This window comes from Pinus tabuliformis, chromosome 1_2 (genome assembly GCF_031772625.1).
Source record: "Pinus tabuliformis cultivar Carrire ecotype Pingquan chromosome 1_2, CPIR1, whole genome shotgun sequence".
Taxonomy (NCBI): Eukaryota; Viridiplantae; Streptophyta; class Pinopsida; order Pinales; family Pinaceae; genus Pinus; species Pinus tabuliformis.
Window position 1 is genome coordinate 966,245,279 of NC_142298.1, and position 16,732 is coordinate 966,262,010.

The 16,732-nt window shown below is 41.8% G+C and overlaps 1 protein-coding gene across 1 annotated transcript in view; it reads left to right on the forward strand.

The window, feature by feature from the left end:
- Window positions 1-16,732, forward strand: part of LOC149209197 (nuclear pore complex protein NUP93A-like) — a 271,345-nt gene that overhangs the window by 125,223 nt on the left and 129,390 nt on the right. The window contains exons 6-8 of the mRNA XM_089396303.1: window positions 10,974-11,243; window positions 11,819-11,914; window positions 12,134-12,268. Of these exons, the coding sequence (XP_089252429.1) occupies window positions 10,974-11,243; window positions 11,819-11,914; window positions 12,134-12,268 (501 nt within the window). The remainder of the gene's footprint in view (window positions 1-10,973; window positions 11,244-11,818; window positions 11,915-12,133; window positions 12,269-16,732) is intronic.

Below are 16,732 nucleotides of genomic sequence, written 5' to 3' on the forward strand. Positions count from 1 at the left end.
TGTCTATCTCTCCCTCTCAATTAGGGAGGACATATCTATTCCAATAAAGGAATTTTCTCATTTCTATAGAAGGAATGAACTTAAGCTCCCTTTTGGCTTAGGAATTTCCAAGTTTCTTCCTAGTAAGAAACTTGTTTCCAGGCTCCCTCTTAATTAAGTACCTACAACAACTCCTCAGGTGGAGATGATGGGACAACCAATTGCTTGAAGAAATCCTTCCTTCGATGTCACGAATTTCTTCCATGATTCAGTCATGCCAGCATTCCTTTCATCAGTCTACATCTGGCCCTTCTTCATGTCATGCTGCCGCCTTCATACTATCTTCTTCGGTAGGATCTGCCTTCTTCATACTATCTTCTTCGGTAGGATCATTGGGTTTTTCCCTTGTGTGTTTGTTTTCTTTCAGTGGTTGATCGGTAGATGTTGTGACTGTATTGTGTTTATTTCGGTATTTTAATGTATTAAATAACATGTTTGGATTTAAACAAGTAGAAGAAATAAACAAACAGAATACATATTAATTTTCTAACGGATAGACTTAGAAAATTCAACATGGTATCAGAGCGTGGTTGCAGATCACATGAGAGCTGAATGCATCAACTAAGCAGAGCATTTGCAGCATAATCAACTATCTCGAGTGACACTAGCTGATCCTTGCAGAAGCGACAGAGGAAGGGTTGACGCAGAGGGACTGCGTCATCAGTCGGGCCAGAGAGAGGCCAATGCAGAGGTTGAGGAGGGCAGAGAGAGGCTCATGCAGAGACCAGGAGGGTTGATGTAGTAGTTGAGGGAGTTGTTTTTTGCATAGCTGGGATTGCATAGAGCCTAGAGGCTCAGTCCTTCAGTTGCTGGGGCAAAGGAAGCTGTGGGCAGTTTGCGGGAGCGAAGCTCGTGGGGTACTGTGGTCAAAACAATACCTAACAGGGCTAGACCAAGGTAGAGGGAGTTGTCGTCGAGGCGAATTTCTAGCCAAGGAATCCAGATCAGTGTTGTAGTTGCACAGACGATCGGAGAGGGGCAACTTGACGGTTGGCAGAAGGATTTCTAGGAGGAAATCGGGACTTAGAGGGAGTTTAGAAGAGAATTTCCAGACGGAAAATAGAGAGACTCGGAGGAGTCGAATCGAGAACGTCCAGATGGGAAGTAGAGAGACTCAACAGGAGTTGAACCGAGAACTTCCAGGCAGGAAGTAGAGAGACTTAGAGGAGTCGACAAAGAAGAGCAGAGAGATGGCTGTGAATGCGTTGAGGGATCAGGATAGGCTGGACAAAGCGTCTAACTTTGTGGTCTGGAAGGCCATGATCCAGTCCATTCTAGATAGACATCGCATCAAGGGCTTCGCCTTGAGAGTAATGGCTGTCCCAGTTGACCCAGTAGCAAGAGGTACAAAGTGGCAATGGCCAAGGCAAAGTGCATCATCGTTGATGGGGTTAAGGATCATGTGGTCCAACATATTGCCGATAAGGAAACGTCAAAGGAGATGTGGGACACCTTGAAGACGTTGTACCAGCATACTTCTGTGCAAAGGAAGATGCTCCTTGAGAATCAACTAAGGTCATACCAGATGACGAAGGGAGAGCAGATAGATCACTTTCTCAGCAGGTTGCAGGAGATCCGAGACCAATTGACTTCCATAGGGGCCACGCCGGATCAGGAGTTGATGGTAAGGACCGCACTGAATGCAGTCTACGAGGAGTGGGAGATATTTGTCCAGAGCATACTGCGCAGGGCGAGTCTTCTAGATTAGGAAGAATTGTGGGCGACTCTTCGCCAAGAGGAGATCAGACGGCTAACCAAGATGGGAGGTAGCAACCAAAGAGTTCGGATCAAGAAGGGAGAGGAAGAGGATGCATTTCTGGCATCTGCGGAAAGTAGGAGAAGAGGAAGAAGAAGGACCTCTCCAAGGTCAAGTGCTTCCACTGTGGGGAGCTGGGTTATTATGTGAACCAGTGTCCGAGGAAGAAGAACAAGGGAGAGGCGTCTGACTCTAAGGCAGCGCCAATGAAGGCGGAGAGAGAAGTCGAGGAGGATGACGATTTTGCCATGAGTGCTCATGTGCCACTCAAGAAGAAGTGGGGAGACATCAAGTTGTCCTCAAGAGGACTACAGGCGATGAGGGGCAAGATCCTTGAGGTACCCAACATCTTGGATTATACCTTGCTACGGGAGCCCTGAAGAGAGAGTAGCAGGGTTGGGGGATGTCGGTAGAGACAGATGCAGATAAAGCGGCAGAGAGTGCTACAATGCAGGAGTCCCTTGGCAGCGCGAGGCTAGTAGGTTGCAACAGTGCGAGAGGCACAGAGAGTGTTGCACCAGTGCAGGATGGCACAGAGAGGTGTGCAACGGTTTGATATGCAAGGAGTTGTTGCAGCAGTGCAGAGGTTAGCAGAGGGAGCACTTGTTAGTGGCAGAGGGAGCATCAACATCGGGAGTGTTTCTAGCCTGACTGGAATGTTAGAAGTTTGGTGGATCAATTACTTACTTCTCAGTAACTGAGTTGCAGTGCAGGAGCACGATGCAACATGATGAGAGGAGGATGCAGTGCAGTAGCACGATGCGGCATGATGAGAGGAGGATGCAGTGTTGGGAGTATGGACTAGCAACAACACGGATGTAGAGGGAGCTGCCGTACGGATGCAACAGTGGCAGTGGTAGGGCCATGGGCAGCAGTATAAGATGCAACAGTGTAGAGGATGTTGGGCAGGGAGGCCTAGCATCAGCACAAGAACCAATGTCGGATAATCCGAATGATGCTCAGTGAGGAGTATTACGAGAGCACAGTCCTCACTAAGAGGGAGTGTTGATTTGGGGTAGCATCAGATGTGCTCTAGCCATGAAAATTGGTCGAAAGGCTAAAAGCACATGAGATCTCCAAGACCCAAAAATGAACCGTGGTTTGGACAGATTGTACCTGGTTTGGGAGATATTAAAATAATTAATATTTTAAATAGAGTTCCTAAATCTAAACTTAGGAAAAATAAAATATTAATGGGTATTAATATAAAACTGTGCTAGAAGGTTCCAAAAGTCATGGATCAAGCCAAATCTAATCTTACCCGTTGATTAGAGATTTAATCTTGGCTGTTGAAGGACCAACGAGAAAAGTATAAGAAGAGGCTTGAGGGTCAGTTGAAGAATACACCAGAGTGATCAGTCATTCATTTTGCTAGAGCAGGGTTGCTAAGCAAAGTTGAATTAGTGATCAACAACGAAGGGCAGTGAGTATGAGACAGAGAGATAGAGACAGTACAGAGAGACCAACGCAGAAGCAGAGAAAGCGAGAGAAACAACCAGTTCAGGCCACGCAGAGCCCAACAGAGACAACGAAGAGGCCAGAGGGACTGCGTCATCCACGCAGAGGCTACTAGAGTGATGCCGAGGGTCCCAGAGGCTGCGTAGTGCCTTAGAGGGCTGACGTAGAGGGTCCTGGGGTTGACGGAGGTCAGCAGGAGGCTGACGCAAAGGCCAAAAGGGCCAGCGCAGAGCATTAGAGTCGCTGGAGAGGGTTTCGTGGGACAGGTTTTCTAAATACCTGTTTCCGAATAAAGAGGTATTGCTGCCATGTATTTTTTCTTTGTCGGGTGAGCCGGTTAGGCACCCAATTGTACTCAAGGAAATACTGCATAATAATAAACCCTCAGAATAGTTGCATTGGTTTTCCCGCATTGGGTTTTTCCGGGGACATTTTCCAAAAATAATGGTGTCACTTGTGTGCTTGTTTTCTTTTATTTGTTGATCTGTAGATGTTGTGACTGTATTGTGTTTATTTCGGTATTTAAATGTATTAAATAACTTGTTCGAATTTAAACAAGTAGAAGAAATAAACCATGAGAATACAAATTAATTTTCTAATGGATTGACTTAGAAAATTCAACAGCCTTGTCATTTGGTAATTGAGTATTGTAGTTTGCTTATCATGGACACTTCTGAGCATGGATTAATGGGGTGATTCAGAAGAAAGAATGGACTAGGTTTGTGCTCTTGTCCCCTAGATCCCTTTTGGATAGTAACCTTGGATTCTAGTCTTGTGGGATCTCTTTTATTGACAATTTAGCTTTAGGGATGGTATTTCATGGGAAACTCTGATTTTGGTTGCGTGGTCCTGAACTCTTATCCACATATATTACCCCCTTTCCACTCATTATTACCCGATTCATCATTTCTCCCACCTGGGTCCACATTCCTCCACTAGGTCCACATAGGTTTAGCTCACCCCTTCACCTTGCCCACACCTTGGGTCAGGCCTGGAATGATGCCCCAGAGGGTTATGCAACTAAAAGGAAGGATAAAAGCGTATTTGGCCACATTCAATAGGGAAATGTACCACAAAATGAAAAAGATGGTCGGGACAACCACATTTGGCACGTGGGCAAAAGTCAATACATGAGCTCTACTCCATCATCATGGCCATCACCCTGGTTCCTACAGGTTCTATGAGCCTCCTTCATCATATAGGAACCCATGAGTGTCCCAACCTTGGTGGGCAATGAACTGCCCTAACTTAAAAGGGAAAATTCATTGCTATAGCTTATGCATCACGCTCTTACCCTTTGAACCCCGAGTAGTTAATCAAAGAAAATCATAAAAAGGAAAAAGGCATATAAGGAAGGGTGGAAAAATCAAGGTCGGGGCACCTCATGTACCACGATTTCTCCCTCCTATATATTATAAACCCAAGTATGGGCTTGTTTTTTATTAGCCACCCTTGTACCCCAACATGGGGCTCAGGGTTTCCCCTTCTCATCTCCCTACTTCATTCACCTCTCTGTCACATGCCACCACCTTTTGAATGATGTACCTTGAACCTATTATCCCCTTTAGAAGTAGAAACCAACTAATAGGATACTCGGTTAACCCCATTTAGAGTTTAGGAGACATTGGCACATCCCGAAGCCATTATGGAAGGGCATGCCATTTTGAAGTCTCTAGCTGTGGTCCATGGGTGGTATGCTCATTTACTTGATTTCTCTAATGATTTGTTGTACTGGAAGGCTAGGTGGGCGCATTGGATCTTATGTAGGATTGCAGATGGTCTCCATCTTGGGTTTGGTCTCCCTATACGACCTCCTAATCCTACAGAGGGCTACATTGGCACATGTAGGGTGTGTGTTGAGAGTCATGGGCTTCCAGAACAGTAGACAACATTCCATGGATCCCCGAGGATGTTCAGAGATGCTCGAGACTCACTTATTGGAACAGGAAGATGTAGCTGGTTCACCTTTCCCAACCGATGCCATAGATGTACCACAGACTTGGCAGTTGATGAAGGACTTCTAGGATGATGTGGCATCCCCTACACCATAATCAGAGACCTTGCAGATGATATACAGGCATCTTCGACTTATTTGGAGACCCATGAGGTTATTATTGTGCCCCCACACCCACTTGGAGCACCACAGGTTTATTGTTGGAAAGAACAAGAGGCCAACCCCTTGTCCATCACTTTTGAGGGTCCTATTCTTCATTATGGCACCCATGGATCTCAGCAGGCCTCTTGGAGGGCCCTACGACCTGTATTATTCATCATCAAACCTCTTAAGAGGTTTATTATTTGATTTGTGAGCTAGTTTGGTGGGCTTGTCACTAAAAGTTCGATTTTAGCATATTATTTTATTTTTGGGGCTTATGTAGGCTAATTAGACTAATTCGAAATCCTCGTTAGTGTATAATTACAAGTGAGATGCGTTCATTTGCTCATCATTGGGATTGGATATCTTCTCTCTCTTTGTTGAGATTTGTAGCTTGGGAGGTAGTCCAAACCCTAGGCTTGAGGGTTGTGGAGGAGTTGGCACACAAGTGTGGCTCGTGGGTTTGAAACCGAAGCTTGGGGTTTTGTACCCATTGATGTTGGGGCCAAAACCAACAGGGGATTCCTACATGTGATGGATGGAGATGATAGATTATGCTTAGACGAGCTAGACATAACAATAATTGTTGAAATTCGAGTTGTAGAAATGAAGATATTAATTTTTGAAGTCAATATGTGGGTTTATTCAAGGTCGGTTGGGCGTTTAGAGACCTTGTGACAAGTTGTCAAGCCCACACATGTGATTTGATGGAGCCCTTGTATTGTGTATAAATATAAGGTGGAGGAGAGTCATTTAACATATCCAAGAAGCATCTTTCATAGTCTTCACATCAAGAAAGGCAGCGCAAGTACAGGAACGTGAGTGCAGGAATGCGAGTGCAAGAATGCGCGAATGCAGGAACGCGAGTGCAGGAACGCGCGAGTGCAGAAACGCGAGTGCAAGAATGCACAAGTGTAGGAATGCGTGAGTGCAGGAACGCGAGTGCAGGAATGCCAGTGCAGGCAACGCGAGTCAGGGCTGTGCATGTACTAGATTGCACCAAGGTGACACAGAAGCTGAGTAGGGCTAGGTATGTATTGTATTGATGTGTTAAGGTTGAATTGATGCTAGTGGATGGTGTCCTAGGAGAGGATAGTTTGGAAGTCTGTTATCAGCCAAGAGGAAGGTTTCCTAAGTAGTTGGATGACCTAACCAGGAGAGGATGTTGCAACAAGGATTGGTCACTCGTGGTCTGTTGGAGGGCAGTGTGAGAGTGGACCGAGTGTGGATAGTGGATTGGGCATTTACGGTCTGTTGGGGGACAGTGTGATAGTGTCCAAATTGGAGCTCGCTGTGCACCATCTTCATGGACTTAGGTGGTTGCTAGAGTGGCAGTTGTTGAGCTCATGGGTCTGATCAACCAGGAGTAGTTTTTGCAGCCCTAGACTTGTGTGTGGAGAAGGAAATCTACAACAAATGATGGGTAGTCATCCTAGCCCGTGTTGATTGTGGGAGTTGGAAATCTTGTAGTGATAGGTGGTAGCCCTCCATGGCCTATGTTAGTCTTCATTGGAGCAGTGCAAGAAGACTATAGTGGGCTGAAGTCCCTGAGTAGCTGAGGAGCAACAGTGGACAGATTGAGAGTTGTTCACAATTGGAGTTGTGAACAACTTTGACAGGAGTCTCGGTATGTTGTGCCCTTGATGGACTAAGGCACACCTAGTGAGAAGATTGAAGAGTCGAGGTTCGGTGGTCAGAGGGACTTGGATCGTTGATAGTAGTGTTGCAAATCGGAAGCCGATTGAGTGGCATTGAGAGAGTCGACTGCAATAGCCAGATGGTCAGAATATCTTGTTGATGGTAGATTGGTTGTCAATGGACTGACACCAAGCCCTAGTTTTGTATCTTGTACTAGTGGATGTTTGAGGGCCATTATCCCTGGTACGAGAGTCCTAAATTGCTGTATTATATGTTGATTAATATAACGAAGTTGGGTTGAAAATTGTGAAAAGTTGTCCATATTTTGTGCAGTAGTAGATGTAATGTTGTTTATATTCCGCAATGCTAATCGTATTGTTGTGATTCTTGGTTTAGTAGCGTCAGAGTTTCTAAGATTCTATCCTAGACCCAAGATCGTGGAAAAACAACACTTTTGAGAATTTCACACTTTTTATTGGAGGATGAATTGGAGCTTTATGGATGAATTTTGATGTCTGGATTTGGTTTATTTTATTTTGGAGCTTCTCTATTGTCAAATTGTGGATGGTTTGATATGTTCTATTACATGTAAGTACTTGCTTTTAATGCTATTCTTGTTTTACTGTCATATACATTGGATTTGGATTTTCGCTATTTTTAGGGCTAATTTCTGCATGCATTTAATTCTTAAATTGTGGAATTTTGTCTCTATATAGCATCTCTCAATGTATGGGCCATGTAATTTGAATGAAATTTCTTAGGGATAATTCTAACAACGAATTCATCTTGATAAACCATCTCCTTTTGCAAGTCGAAGTATAAAAGCTATAAGGTTGCTTCCCTTTGCCCTGGAAGTCTAGCAAGGTAGTCTTAAGGCCTCGTTGACTAAGAAACAAAGTCCTCATTCATACTCATCATAGAATCCATTCTCCCAAGACTAAGGCACTGATGTACCAAGAGGTGGTCACCCAAAATCAATTCCTTTTCACCTTTTCCTAGGTCTGGCCAGGTTGGGTCACTTAGTGCTTCATTTTCTCGACAAAATAGCTCTCCAGAAAGTTCAATCGTCTCGCCAAGGCCTCCTCCAATATTGAAGCTATTCCGACGATGGAGTTGTGAGAAAATCCAAGCCCTAGCTCCGAGATCAAACTTTGCCTTGGTATCCCCAAGGCTAGTCCCTCATAGGATGAAATCAACACTTTTAAGTGAAAATCCTTTCTTGGATCCTTTGCCCCTCCTTGTTTGGGTTAAAAATATCATTGGTTGCTAAACTCTTACCTCCTAACCTAGGCTGGGTCCACTTGGTCCCATGTGGTCCCTTCCTTCGAAAAGACAATTCTTCAAGAACCATCCAGGATACCAATTTCAATAATGATTTTAGGGATTGGGAAACTCTTTCACAAGTCATATTCCCTAAACCTAATCCTCAAATATTCCCATCCTTCTCCTAGAAGACATTGTACCTTGCTTAGAAAGCAAGCAAACTCTATTCTTCAATCTCTTCTGGAAAGGGATTATTTGGGTCACTCTATATCCACTTGTTGATTTATCCTTCATTTGTGACTCCATATATACCAGGTCTCCTCCGATCGATGAAAGTTCGTAAATAGTAGGGAGCCGTAGCTGAGGTGACAGTGGGCTAAGTCTCCATTTGTTGCCGTTGGTCTAGCATTTCTCCCTTTAGGGCCGCTGTTAGTTAGAGCGGTAATAGGTCCCACAAAGGTCATGATTCGTGAGAAGAAGATATAAAAAACCCTAGCAGAAAGCCATTTGGAAAACCGTAGCAAATCATATAGTATATGTCCATTATTCTTGGTAAAAGGTGAATTAATTGCTTGAGATATACCATAAATGCTATGTTGCAGGAAACGTGGTACAGAGGTCCGTTTCCATACGGAAACTAGTACGAAACGCGGAAACGTGTTTGGTACGGCTGTGAAACGCGTTTCCGACCGTACTGCCACGTTTCCTGAAACTAAAACGTGGCCAGTACGGCCGGAAACACGTTTCACGGCCCTACGACCCACGTTTCCTCATTAAATTGTGTTTTTTTTTTGTAATTTATTTTTAGGGTATGTTAGTGACTTCTATTTGCTTCTAGATGCGTGTCTAAAGTTATAAAAGTGAATTTTTGCCCTAATGTTGATATGCAGTTCATCTGGAAGTTTGAGGCATATGCAGTTCATGGTCATGTTAAATTCTTAAAGTAAAAATGATATTCTCCTTTATTTTTCATTTTCATCATTTTACTTAAATTTTTAACAATACTATGAAATGACTCAGGATGTTTGAGAGTGGTTTCGCCCTCATTGGATTTCATATGGAGAAAGTAGAATTTTAGATCTCACTCAAAATCCAGCAGACTTATTTGTTTTTCAGGATTTCAAGATTGGGGGGATTGCAATGTTTCCATTGGATTTTATCATGTACTAGGTTATGGAACTTGTATTTAATCAAGAGAACCAAGCCCTCTATGCAGGGGAAACTCCCAATAATCAAGATCATGTAGGGTACTAGGGTATGAAACTTGTATTTAATCAAGAGCACTAAGGTCGTTCGACTATGTAGGAGGAGACTCCCAATTCAATAGTGGTCCTTCTAAAGAATGGGATGTGGATGCAGAAAATCCTGATTTGGATCTCTCTCTTATATCCTTATAGTCTTTATTGTACTTGCAGCCTCATATATTAATATAAATAAAGGCTGCTTTTGAGATTTGGATATATAATAAAGGTTACTTTTGGATATTCTGATATTTTTATTTTCATTATGTGATCATTCATAAGTAAATGTGATGTAAATTAAATCTTAATGTTTAAGTGTAATAAATTATAATGTATCATTTATGCTTTATGATTGCACACACACACACACACACATATATATATATATATATTCGCGTTTCCCCGTTTCCAAAATTTGGGGAGGTCGCGTTTCGTATCGCTTCCCATTTTGGAAACTCATACCCGTTTCCCCGTTTCGTGCAACCTAGCATAAATGTTTTGAAGGTAAATTACTATGATTTTCAGCAAAACATGCCAATGTAGTATAATAGAGGATTTATTACATAGTAAAAAGCTTTTAGGGTAATCTATGTTTGAGAACCGCACTGCATTGAGCTACAAGTTACAAAATATATTTTGAATTGTATGGTGTTTAGCATTGTCGTAGGAAATGGGGGCCAGAGGAAATCTCAAACACCGTCGGTCCCTTTGGTATGTGTTGAATGTTAGCTGGATACATGTTCCTTGGAAACTCATCATAAATGTGCAGATTTTAAAGCTAGATTACAGTTCGAGGCTTCAAGTTCTCTCCTCTGAAAATTTCAATCATTTTAGAGACAATCTACTATTTTATGGCAATGCAGAGAGGTGGGACAGCAATTTATGATAGACTTCAAAAAGACAATTGTTCTGTTAAATTGCCCTTCTTGAGATCTCTTTATGGTTCTGGCAGTTTTTTATTTTGCAAGTCTATTTCTTTGTATTTTGAATCACTAGCTTTTAATTATCACCTGCTTTTGTTTGTTAATGTTTTTGTTAGTTTAATGTTCCAAACTTACAATGAATGTTTTGGATATAGTGAAAGGGAAAGTCTCTGGTCTATTTATTGCAGTTTTATTGCTGTAGGTATAATGTGCGTTGAAATACTATAAATAATTGGGAATGATCTTTATGTATTTTAAATGTCGAGAAACAGTATTGGTACATCTTTAAGTGGTTATCAAGGTATTGTAATATTTAATGGCCTTTTTTAACAGTTGTGTTTATGTATAAACTAATATTCCCTTATCAGGAAGATTCTTAGTTTCTGATTGCTGAAATTCATTTGATTTGACTACTTATGTGCCAATGTAGTTAAAATATCCAAGTTGCCACTCTTTTTATGTTCAATATGACTCTTATTTTGAGAACATTTTTGTTGTTTGTCCTTTTTTTTTTATAGTGGATTCCAAGGCAGTTTTTAACTTGTTTAATTGATGAATAGGATGACTGGCAAAAAGAGAAACGAGATTTTTTGCACAATTTAAGTCGTCTGCCAGCCACTCCTAAACCAAATGGCAGTAGCACATCTGCTGGTATAAGTCATAGTGCTCGAAGTTCCTCAGTTACAGCAAGCCCCCATCTGTTGGAGGGCCCACAAAGTATGGAGGTGATGCCTTCCACTGAAAGGCCACTCTTAGAAAGAAAGGCTTCAGCATATGCAGATGTGGTGAGGAACCTTAATTCTGCAAGGGAACGTGGACTACCTTTCAAGGTGACTCTACTGTTACTTATGTTTGGATGTGGGAATGCTTAATGTTCGTAGATATTGAATGATTAAATGCTGAATGTGTCTACAGGGAGATTTCGGGAAGGTCTGGGCTGCTTGACTGGTCTAACTGCTGTAGCTCTACTCTTTGTTTTTTGTCACTTTTTTGTCTTTAAAATTTGTTGCTTTGAAACAGACTGAGCTGAATATTTGACGGAGCTATATTCATAATTTTTTTTTTGCCCCTGTTTGTTTTCTCTGCTTTTCATCCTTGTGTTTCTTGAAATATTTGAAATTTAAATTGACTAACATGTATTTGCATCAGGTTAAGATTTGCTACTGTTGTTGCATGTATATTTTATTATATTGAATGTTGCAGAGAGCAATAACTCTGTCAACTGTTTTGTCTTTGTTTTCTGTCTGATGTTTTGATTATCTTCATTGGTTTGCTTATGAAGCTCTAAACACGGCCTCATAATGAAGTTGAATATCAAAATCATAAAAGATAGTGGCAGGGAATTTATTCTTCTGCTTAGGGGTTTGCTTTTTGACACTCGTTCCTTACCTTAACCTTGTGTCAGATTGCAACAGCTTTCAAAGGTGCTTATGACTCGTTAGCCGGTGAGACTCCTGGCCCAAAGTCTGTTAGCATTCAGAAGATATGGCACTTGCTTCAGGTTAACTCTTTTATAGACCTCAAAACTTATTTCATGCATTAAAGTTCAATTGTTAAGATATATTCCACATTTCTGTTTGTGTCAATGAAATACCATAATGGTGTGAATAGCTTGGGGCATTTTTTGCGATGTTTGAATGTGTTGCTGCATCACGATGATTGACATTTTATATGTTCTAGACATAAAATTTGTGTTCTTTGATTAAATGTTTTTACACAGGCATTGTTGGGGGAAGATAAAGAAGCACCGAGAAATGTATCAAGAAAGATGGCTATGATCAGTGGAGCAAGACGCCATTTAGAGGCTGGTCATGAGAAATATATACTGGACACTATCCAGAATCATGCAGCTCAGGTCACAAATTTTTCCCATAAAATAATAGTACCTTTTTTTATCATACTCATGTGTTTTGAAGAACTAAATATCTGTGGACATATGTAATGCTTTAATAATTTATATGTTAGCCAATTGACGTGAGCCCTGACTTAATGTCTTTGGAGCTTTTAGATGGTCCTTTAGTGGTTAAAATACCCTTTTGACATGCTTTTGCCTTTTGGTAGAGCTATTTGCAATGGTCCATATTTCCTTAGAATTTTTTCAAAAGAAAGAACAGGAATATAAATGCTGTGTTGCTAGCTGTTTTGTCAGAGCTAAGTGTTCTAGTACCTTATATTTTGTTGGGTTTTAAGTACTGCTAAATATTCGACAGCTTCACTTTAAGGAAATGGTGATTTTCCACCATCCCAGTTGTGATCCTACAGTTGTTTAGATTTTATCATTTTCATCATTGTGGGATGTTCATCGAAAGCATGAAGCTGAATTAGGATAATTCAGGTGCTCCCTCAGAAATGGTTGACTGATGGTGGCCTTTTTTTAAGCTATTGCGTAGTGCTGGTCTCCTGTATCATTTTTGTAGCTTCTGCTTAGTGCTGGCCTCATGTACCATTTAATGTAGAATCATGATGTTTATCCTGCCATATTATTCATTTTTCCATGCCAAGAGAGTATTCAATACAGATCTTGTTGACGCTCAGCCCATTGGTAATTCAAGATAATAATATAAAAAAAGAAAAGCAAGAAAGAAAATAAATTATATATATAATGTGTGGTTCATGGACACCGGAGATCGGTGGCTGCTATGTCCACAGAAACTATCATGGCAAATCCACCGAAAGGATCACTTCCCACTGGCTCATTGGCAGAGCCTAACCCCAAGAGCATCAAGGAGAATTGACCCCGTGACCTCCCATTGGCAAGGTGCTTTAATAATGGGAACTCGACCAATTGCGCTAACCCTTGGGGCTATATATATATATATTTAAAAAATTTGAAGGGGAGATTATTATATATATTTTATTTTCTTTCAATAGTATATATATATGTGTGTGTGTGTGTGTGTGTGTGTGTGTCCATGATGGGGTGGGAAATAAAAACGACCAGGTGCTTGGGGAGAGAGCCCGCCACCCCATCGCCTTAGAGCACTTAAGAGGGAGTTGGCATGGTCACCCCCTCACATGCAGAGGCATGTGATCCTTCATATGCAGAGTTATTAATAAGGCAAGTCCCCTCTGGAATCTTCTCGATTTCTAAAGTCGCTCTGCTTTCTATGGTACTACTTTGCCACTCTCTCATCGTAGGTGGGATATCTTGCGTAATATTGCGTGGGGGAGCTGGTGCATGAAGTCCTTTCTGATTTTCTGGTGACTTTCTTTTAGAGCCTTTTTGCATGGTGGCCTGTCTGCCTCTCTCCTCGAATGTGTGGTAGTCTGGTTTCGTGTTTGGACTGTGATGGTGTATGGTATCTGGTTGGTGGGAAATTATGGCTCCAACAAGATATATTCCTAATGGACCTGGATGTGTATGCGGATGGTATAGTGCGGTGGGTGTTGCATCACCCTTCAGACCTGGACTGCAACTTGACATTGATTACTCCTTTGCCCTCATGTTGGCATCTCTCACAATGATCAACAACGTAGGTCATGAATTTTGGGGTAAAATCTAAGCCTAGTGGTTCAAATTTTATTCATTCTTGTGGTACTTTCATTGGTATCAATCGTATTTGATTGGTATCTGTCTCTGGGGTATGGATACAGGTCTTGTGGAACCAAACCGACATCTGAAATTCCATTAGGCTTGAAGGCAATCCGTTGCTTCTCTGTCTTCTGGTTTCTTTTCTGTATTTAGACCTTCTCTGCTAGGGCTTCACTTCAGTCCCTGGCCTAGTCAACTGCTATGCCTCACTCACCTCTTGTCCTCCATTTTGACCTTCAGTTCTCTGTCCCTTGTACCAGCTTCAACTATCTCCCAAACAACATGCTGCCAAGGAGGCTGTGGACTTCATGGAAGAACTTGTGCATAGGGTGAGACAAAGGAAGTTGATTCCGTATGTTGTTTTGTGGTAGCATCGGATGTGCTCTAGCCTTGAAATTTGAAGGACAGGCTAAGGCACATGAGATCTCCAAGACCCAGAAATTATTTTGAGAAATTCCATCTGGATGAGGAGTTATTAAAATAATTAATATTTTTAATGGGTTCCTAAGTCTAAACTTAGGAAAATAAAAATATTAATGGGTATTAATAAAGATAAGGATGAGAAGCTTCTAAGAGACGAGGATCAAGTCTGTTTTAATCTTAGCCGTTGATTAGGGACTTAATCTCGGTCGTTGATTCATCAACAAGAAAGTATAAGAGAAGACTTGAGGGTCATTTGGAAATACACCGACAGATACTCAGTATCTCAAGGAAATTCGATTCTCAAGGAAGAGGAGATCGATTTCAGAGGGAGTTGCAGGGTGGAGGAAGAGGAGGGCTTCAACAGCAAGCAGAGATTGAGGAGGAGGTGACGCAGGGGTAGTGGAAGACAACACAGAAAGAGAGATGTAGTCTAGAGGAGAGACGCAGGGCCTATGCAGGCTGACGCAGAGCGACTCAGAGCCACGTTGGGTCAATCAGAGAGATGCAGGGGTGACGTAAAAGTGAGAGCAGGGTCTCCAAAGTGTCAGAAAGTCTCAGAGTAAAGTATCAGGTGTTTTCTTTTAGTTTCTCTGTAAAAATCATTCCTTGTAACAACAATTGCTGCTGAAGATTAATAAAGCCCTCATCTGCTGCACCAGTTTTCCCGCATTGGGTTTTTTCGGGACAATTATCCAAAAATAACTGTGTTGATGTGATTGATTCTTGTGCATGTATTTTTCTCTAGGTAATTGTGTGATAACTGTAGTAGAATTTATTTTAATATTTGCTGAAGGAATTTCGTAAATAACTTATTGAGAATAATAAGTAGGTGAAATAAATCAGTTGCTGCAGTGATAGAATTTCAGTTTAGAAATTTTCACATGGTATCAGAGCAGAGATCCAACAATAGGAAAGGAAAATCGATTATGGGTCAAGAGCATGATGTAGAGGCATCCACTCAAAGGGACTCGCACAAATTTTCAGAAGGATGCACAAGGGACGAATATTCGATGTTAGCTTCCAGATTGGAAGAAGAAGTCGCTTGCCTTGCAAGCTTTGCCTCACATTGGAGCTTCTTGGCATATGACAGGAATCTGAGAATGTTTTTCAGATTATCAGGAAGAAAGAATGAATTTTCAGATCACCATGGGGAATAAGGCAAAGTGTACTCTAGTAGGAAGAGGTACCATAGTTTTTCAAACCGAAGCAGGAGAGCGACTTCGGGCAACCAATGTGCTGCATGTGCCGGGATTGGGGATGAACTTACTTTTCGTATCTCAACTTCAAAACAAGGGCTATGACGTTTTCTTCATTAAGGAGAAAGTATATGTCAAACACCCAAGTTGGAAAAAGAAGGCTCAAATTGGAATCAGAAGTAACAAGTTGTACAAGTTACAGCTAGAATCACCAATGGCACTGATAGGCAGTAATGGAGACAAAGACTTGAATGAGCTATGGCACAAGAGGATGGGACACTTACACCATGGGGCTCTGAGAATTCTCAGGAAAACTGTATCAGGTCTTCTAGAGCTAAGTACTGAACGAGATGATATATGTAGAGGGTGCGCTCTGGGCAAGTATGCCAAAGCTGTGTTTTCCAGAAGTAACAATAGGGCGAAGAGTGTGCTAGGATTGATACACTTAGACATCTGCGGACCGATGTCCACAAAATCTCTTAGTGGTGCCAAGTACTTCGCCACCTTCATCGATGACCATTCCAGGAAGACTTGGATCTACTTTCTGAAAACTAAGGATGAGGTTTTCGGGTGATTCAAAGAGTTCAAGGCTCTAGTGGAGAATCTGACCAGAAAGAAGATAAAAGTGTTGCGCTCGGACAATGGCAGAGTATGTTGACAGGGACTTCACCGATTTTTGCGCTAAGGAAGGCATTAGAACAGAGTGGACAACTCCCTACAATCCAGAGCAGAATAGAGTAGCAGAAAGGAAAAACATGACTATTGTGGAAGCAACTAGGGCAATGCTGTATGATCAGGATATGCCTAAATTCCTGTGGGCAGAAGCATGTAACACGACAGTTTATGTCCAGAACATGACTCCTCACAAGGCATTGGGAAAAATCACTCCGGAGAAGGTCTTCACTGGGAAGACACCTGAAGTTAGTCATTTTAGGATATTTGGGAGTTTAGCATATTGCCGTATACTCGAAGAGAAGAGAAAGAAATTAGATCAAACTGCTGAGAAAGGATATCTTGTGGGATATGGCGAGAATGCTAAGGCATACAAAGTCTATCTTCTAGGGAGTAGGAAGGTAGTAGCTCGGCGGGATGTAAAGTTCATGGAGGATAGAGCTTTTAGAAAATCTCGAGAAATGCCTTCTGAGGAGCAGTCGAAAGACGAGCCATT